At 53.5% G+C, this 7,382-nt stretch overlaps 1 protein-coding gene across 1 annotated transcript; it reads right to left on the reverse strand.

Moving 5' to 3' along the window:
• Positions 1-2,259: 2,259 nt before the first annotated feature.
• LOC109747976 (F-box protein PP2-B10) lies at positions 2,260-5,828 on the reverse strand. Its single transcript, XM_020307024.4, has 2 exons — positions 5,323-5,828; positions 2,260-2,849 (listed from the first exon to the last, which is right to left on the reverse strand). Exons 1-2 carry the CDS (start codon positions 5,742-5,744, stop codon positions 2,405-2,407), a joined length of 867 nt encoding a protein of 288 aa, XP_020162613.1. The 5' UTR covers positions 5,745-5,828; the 3' UTR covers positions 2,260-2,404.
• Between the last annotated feature and the right edge of the window lie 1,554 nt (positions 5,829-7,382).

The raw sequence follows: 7,382 nt of genomic DNA on the forward strand, positions 1-7,382 counted from the left end.
TGCCCGTCGACCACCTTCGGCTCCACGTTGAATACCTTGAGCCATAGGCCGAAGTGTGGAGGGATGCGAAGGAGCACCTCGCACACGACGATGAACGCCGAGATGTGAGGAAGGAATTTGGGGCTAGATCATGTAAAGTCCAGCCCGTAATAGAACATGAGGCCGCGGACAAAGGGGTGGAGGGGAAACCCTAGTCCGCGGAGGAAGTGGGGGATAAACACCACACTTTCACCGGGCTCCGGAGTGGGGCCGACCTGTGCTTCTTGGCAGGGAGCCTGTGCGCAACGTCCGCAGTCAGGTACCCCGCCTCCCGGAGCTCCTTGACGTCCTTATCCGTTACGGAGGAGGCCACCCACTTGCCTTGTGAGCCGGATCCGGACATGGCCGGAGAGGTTGGTGGCGGTGGGAAAGATCGAAGCTTGGGCGCTGGCTTGAGGATGGGGAAGCAGAGGAAGGTGGTGGTGATCTTTATCCACTTATATAGGCCGTGAAAATCAAGCGCCCCCCACAAGCCTTAAAACTCATCTATTCCCAAGGGGTCGTGCGAATGGCACGATTGGATTACCCAAAACCCGTATTGATGAGAATCCCGCAATAAGCGGACATGATATCTGTTTTGATAAGACGTATCAATAGAGGCCGCGCCTCGAAACACGAAGCGGGAGGTCAAAAAACGGTTCGAAATGATAAAGAGGCCAGACATGACGTTTCACCGAAAAAGTTGATAGTGGACATATCTTGTTTTGATTAAGTATTGTGCCCTTGCGGTTGAGGGTTGTGACTGCTATACAGAGCCGCATACAGTTCTCCTATCCAGAAGACTACTTTGAAGTATTCGGAGGAGGAACCCGCCTTGCAATGCCGAAGACAATCTGCGTGCCGAACACCTCGTCATCGAAAGACTGGTTCAGGGGCTACTGAGGGAGTCCTGGATTATGGGGTCCTCGGGTGTCCGGGCTATATAACATGGGCCGGACTAATGGGCCGTGAAGATACAAGATAGAAGGCCTTCCCCCGTGTCCAGATGGGACTCTCCTTTGCGTGGGTGGCAAGTTTGGCGTCCGGATGTATGATTTCCTTTCTCTGTAAACCGACTCTGTACAACCCTAGGCCCTTCCGGTGTCTATATAAACTGGAGGGTTTAGTCCATAGAGGCTATCAGAATTCACATAGGCTAGACAGCTAGGGTTTAGGCATTACGATCTCAAGGTAGATCGACTCTTGTAACCCCTATACTCATCAAAGTCAATCAAGCAGGAAGTAGAGCATTACCTCCATTAAGAGGGCCCGAACCTGGGTAAACATCGTGTCCCCTTTGTCTCCTGTTACCTTCGATCCTCAGAAGCAAAGTTCGGGACCCCCTACCCGAGATCGGCTGGTTTTGACACCGACACGAGGTTCTGGAATGGGAAAGGTTGAGGACAGAAGTCCCTCTGGTGTTGTCTCAAGCGCTCGACAACATTTCTTGGAGCCTCTCTCCGTCCGAGAGTTCTCCATTGGTTCAGCTTATCAGGCACTTTGCCGTGCACTGACCATACGGTGGCTATCCCCACTGTGTGGAAGGCGCCGGTGCCCCTAAAAATCAAGATCTTCGTTTGGCAGTTTCTTCGTGATCGTCTGCCCTCAGGGACCGATGTTCTGAAACGTCACGGCCCAGGTGACGGTCAGTGCCCCCCTTGTCATGTCTTGGAGACGGGAACCCACATCATGTTCTCGTGCATAGTGGCGCGGGCTCTTTGGAGCTTCGTCCGCGAGGCACTAGGATATGAGCGGGAGGCACGGACCTTGCACAGTTCCTGCAGGCCAGAACGACACAGGTGGGCCGCAAGCACCGCCTTTTCTGGCTTATGCGGTGATGACGTGGACCCTTTGGACGACGCGTAATAAGATGGTGATTAAGCGGATCTTCCCGAGACGGGCCTCTGACTCGTTCTTCAAATTTCTTGCCTTCTTGCAGTTTTGGCACCCACTTGCTAGACAGCGGTATCGTGACCACCTGGGGGTGATGTTGGACAAGCTTATGGCTTCCGCGCGCTGCCTGTCGGCTTCTTAGGAGCGTTCTGGAGTTTGCCACTAGGTGGCCTTTTCTTTTTTGTTTCTTCTTCTTTATTGGGCATGACTGTGCTCTGGCCCCAGTCGTTTTTTTATTTCTTTTGGATGCTACTTGTTGTACGGATGATTGCTTTATCTCTAAAGCGGGGCAAAAGCCTATTTCGAGATGAATACAGAGACACATCCCTACCCCTATGAGCATCTCCAAAAGATTGAGCACTGGTGTGCTGGGATATCACTGTTCTCTTAGCCATCCAACCACATGATGTTTGCAACACATAGACATTCAACTCGTTAATACAGTAAGTCGTATAAGTCGGGCGTGCCTCATAGCTGCGTTCTACACAAAATATCAAACTGGCCTAAATTCGACGGCCTCGACAATAAGCCCGCGCTTGGGGTACCACTCCAACACCTCGAAGGTCACCATCACCTCTTCCTCCTTCACGGCCATGGCTTCATCGATACGTACCCGTCCCATCTCCATTTCCCACCACCGGTCTTCGCGCCGCGCCGGCCGCCTCACTCCGTCGTCGCCGTCCGCACGAGCCACGCCCCTGAACTTGCACGCCTCGTCGTCGTCGGGGCGAAGGCACACAGCATGGCGCGACGCCGCACGACCTCCAACTGCCACTGTGGTCTCCTGGTCCGGGAAGCTCAGGCCGCGGTGGCCTTCGTCGGCCACGTCAAATACCAAGTAGGCGGCGTAGTCGGTCCCCGGTGTCAGCGCAGCGGCCGGCAGCCGGCCGTAGATGTCCAGGCTGGTGCAGTGCACTAGTAGCGCCACCTCCGCGAACCTAAGAAATCAACATGACGAGCAAGAGATCAGACAGATTAATAGTAGATTATACAGTGCGAGAATCGATCAGGAAATTGTTGGTCCTTTTTTATACTCTAACTTAGCTAGAGGTTAGAGTTAATTTCTAGCTCATGACTAACCATGAACTAACTCTATCCAAAGAGGTATTTTTTTTATTTTAGAAAACGAGGATGACCCCCGGCCTCTGCATCTGGAAGATGCATGCGGCCACTTTATTGATTATTCTCGAGGACCTTACAAAGTATTACAACAATATGCCTGAAACCACCATCTTGGCAATATCTGCCGCTGCTCCTATCCATATGATAAAAGGGTGCTAGTTGGGCCACTATCCAGACCACTCATCTAAGCCCAACATCAGAAGCCGGAAGCCCCAGCCGAGCCACATACCTTGTCTGGGGCACAAACCGGTCTGACGCACTCGCATGTGTCGTTGCCGCCATCTTCCACAGGTCCGTCTTCAGAGCAGATATTGAGGTTTCTACCTTGTCTGGCCACTCTTCCGTCGACGTCACCATGACGCCAGACAGCTACCTCCTCCTGCGCAAGTCCATCACCGCGCATCGGACGCCGAGTCTCCACAGCGCCATGCCGCCGATATCCGCCGCCCTCAATGTGTGGGATGAAGCACCGCTCCACCATCCCTCCAGCCAGCACTTGCTCCAAAACGATGCCCTCAGGAGAGAAAGCGATAAACGCCATCACCGTCCGATCCGGAAGACCCAGATCTAGGGTTTCCCCCGGAGCATCCTGAGCCTGATGACGCAGACTGCAACGACGATGCCTCGACAAGGGAACGACATCTAAGACGCTGCCATCGTCCGCCATGACCATAGTCGGCGCGATTTTCATCGGCAGTTTCTCCACCGGACGTGCGCCACCAGCGTCGCTGGTCCCTTCAACCGGAGTAAACTCTAAAACGATGCCTTGAAGAGGGAGTACGGCGCCAAAGCACCGTCATCACTCGATCCCAAGAAGATCTAGGGTTTCCCTCGGAGTTGCCCGCGCTGTCAAGGAAAGACAAGGGTAGAATCTCGGCGGATCCGCCCAGCTGCCGACGAGTCGCACCCGCCACCGCGCCAACGGCAATCCAGCGACCAAGGCCCAAGCCTGGGCCCAGATCCGGCCGTGTCGCCGCGAACCCATCTGGTCACGCCGCCGCCGTCCCTAGTGAGCGCGACGCACCAGATCGCGAAGCCGCCTGCCGCGGGGGAAACTGAATCGCCGAAGCGCCGCCACCACCCGCCATGGCGTCCGGCCCGGCGCCACGCTCCGGCCCGGGGGCGCCGGCCCGCACCAGCCCCACACGAGCGGGAGGACCGCGAGTCCCCGCCGCCGCCGGCGACGGCAAGGCTTCGCCTGGCCGTGCCCTTGGGCGGCGGTGAGGGAGGAGGAGGAGGAGAGGTGGAGTCCGACCGATGGGATCTGGGAGCCTCCCGGCCGCCACGCGGGGGGCGACGCAGGGGCCTGATCGCTCCTGGTTCAGGATTCTGTCCTTGGTTCACTTGGGGAGCCAAAGAGGTATTTGGATAGTAGGGTTATATTGACAATAAATGCATGAGAACTAGATTCAATTAGCATCTCTTGAGTGGGATAGTTTTTTAAGTGGATAAGATGCAACTAGCTCAAACTAGCCCTCATGTTTGAATACTTTAGGGCTATTTGAGCCTAAACTAGCGCAAACTAACACTAACTCACGTATCTAAACACGGCTTTTGATTGATTTGCATGAGAAATCAACATGACCATGCAGATCTCGAAGATGCATACAGCACTGAATGATGAATTATTTAATTGCGTGGAGCAGACAGCACCGGGTGACGTCGCCATCTGAGCGCAGAACTGTTTTCGGACGTTGACACGGTTGAATCTACGCGGCGCCTGTGATCTCTACCGAGCGGTCAAGAAGACGGAGTGCCTGCTGTGTGGCGGTGAATCGAAGCAGCATCGGGGCGGAAAGTCTTCTCTTGGAAGGAATCAAAAGGAGAAGAGTCAGGGGATGCTCACTTCTTGTGTTCTGGCTGTCACACTAGCAAGACTGAAAGCCATGTGCTCTATACTCTAGTAACCGGCACTCAGATAGGATCGGGCTTGATATTTATTTTGAGAAGCTCACATCTCTCGAAATCATATATTCTTCTGTATGTGTGTGTTGTTTAAAGTGTTTTATTTGTCAGGATTACGTATGCCAACCATAAGTGTGATGGAATCATGGAAGACAGTTGGCAGATCGAAAATGTTGTTTAAAGAAAAACGATCGGCCAGGATCCCAAATCAAGAAGATAAGATATGTAACAAGAAAGATGGCATGGAGCACATCTACAACAAACCGATAACAGCATGGTGCATGATCGATCTCTAGTCGGCAGGGAATTAATCAGGAGTGTCCGCTTAAAAACTAATAATCAGGAAAAGAAAAGAATAGCAAGGATCCAAAATGATCGTTATACCTGGAGCGAGGGTGAGCCGTCCATCTCCAGCTGAACTCGCCGTCGTCCCACGGCAGGCTCAGCTTCCTCGCTGACAGCGCCACGCACTTGGCACCGCTTCCCCTCGCCAACCACACCGCCGTGTCGCCGTCATCGACCAGGACGGCGCCGTCAGAAAGCCGGAGGTAGGCGTCCTTCTTGGACGACAGCGGCGGTGGGCGGCCAGAGCAGCAGCGCAGGAGGATGGCACGGCAGTCGGGCGGGAGGAAGCGATCCCAGACGGCGTCGGACTCGGCGGCCTCGCGGAAGGACGGGGACACGGCGGCGAAGCGGCAAGCATCGCGCGGGGAGGTGAGCGCCAGCACGTGTGCCACGCAGCTCTCCGGGAGATCTTCTAAACGGGTGACCTCCTCCTCCGCCGTCGCCGTGGTAGCGGCGTCCATGCTATAGCTTCTTGGTTTTCTGCGGCAGATGTGGATTTTGCTGCTTGTCCGGAGACGAAAGTTGGCTTCACAGCAGGAAAAATTGAAAACAAAGCCTATTTATAGGTAGCACTGCCTCTAGCGAACCTGACCTGGTCGTACTTCCCTTACTATTTGCCAGTGTAGTCGTAGCGGTTTACTGTTACTGGTCTTATAGCATCTTCACTCACATTTGGTAAATCCGGTCCCTCGAACGCACGCGGATGCGACCGGGCACGTCCACGGACACATCCGGACGGGTCCTCATATTTTTTTATGGGCATCCATATATCTCAAATCCGGACTCTTAAATCCATATAAATACATGCAAGTTGATCATGCAGCACGATGTTGCACGTAAATAGCAATTGTTGGTATCAAGCATAGATAGCGTTTACATAAAATTTATTTCAAGTGCCAAACTCAAGCATTGCCTCCTTGATTGCCATTGTGGATCCACATGTGCTCCACAAGATCATTGAGTAGCTGATTGTGCACCCGCTAATCTCGAAGATTCTGATACATCTGCAGAAAGTTCATAAGCTGAACCGCATCTTGATCTTCCGAGATTTCAACTTGTTCTCCGGGTGCTTCGGAATTATGGGTTTGGGCTACACCATCACCCTCATCCTCGACAATCATATTGTGTAGAGTAACACAACATGTCATCAGCTGCCACAAAGTTCTGATTCCCACATCATTGCAGCGCCCCGCACAATTCCCCAACGAGCCTGACGCACACCAAATGCCCTCTTCATGTCCTTCCTAACCGCTTCCTGCATTGTTGCAAAGTGGCTCTGTTTATTGCCACGCGGCTCGGATATGATTTTCACAAACGCCGCCCACTGAGGATAGGTACCATCGGCAAGATAGTACCCCATGTTGTAGTCTCGGTTTGACGGTGTAGTTGCACGGCGGTGATTCCCCATTGCAAAGCCTCCTGAACACCGGAGATCATTGAAGCATGTTGATGTCGTTGTGAGAACCAGACATTCCAAAAAAAAGCATGCCAAATTCATAAGTCATGTGATGCCGCCGCTTCTAGTATCATTACAGGAATCAGGCACTTTGCCGTCCGCCATGGCTGGCGGCAAAGGCATGCCTGGCGGACGGAAAAGGCATTTGCCGTCAGCCAGCAGACGGCAACAGGTCCGGCTGAATAAGCTACGGCAAATGGCACTTTGCCGTCTGCTGGTGGACGACAAAGATAAAATGGTTTTTGCCATCCTCCAGCAGACAGCAAAGAGCCTGGACGGCACACGTGGCAGGTTAGGTCCGTTAAGGGGTTAACGGCGTTCTTTGTCTTCTGCTGGCAGACGGCAAAGACCTTTGCATCTCTTGGCGTCTGCCAGCGGACGGCAAAGTGCACAAATATGGCAGCACAGCCACCCACCAGGTAGCTGCCACATGGCAAGCTATGCCATCTGCTGGCAGACGGCAAAGATGCCAAGGTCTTTGCCGTCTGCCAGCAGACGGCAAAGTGGCCAAATAGGCCAGCCCAGTGCACCCCAGGTTGCACAAGTAGCTGCCACGTGGCAGCTTTGCCGTCTGCTGGCTGATGGCAAAGCTCTTTGCCGTCTGTACAGCCCCTGTTTTTTCTTAAATTCATTCAATTTCACA

Source organism: Aegilops tauschii, chromosome 7 (genome assembly GCF_002575655.3).
Source record: "Aegilops tauschii subsp. strangulata cultivar AL8/78 chromosome 7, Aet v6.0, whole genome shotgun sequence".
Taxonomy (NCBI): domain Eukaryota; kingdom Viridiplantae; phylum Streptophyta; class Magnoliopsida; order Poales; family Poaceae; genus Aegilops; species Aegilops tauschii.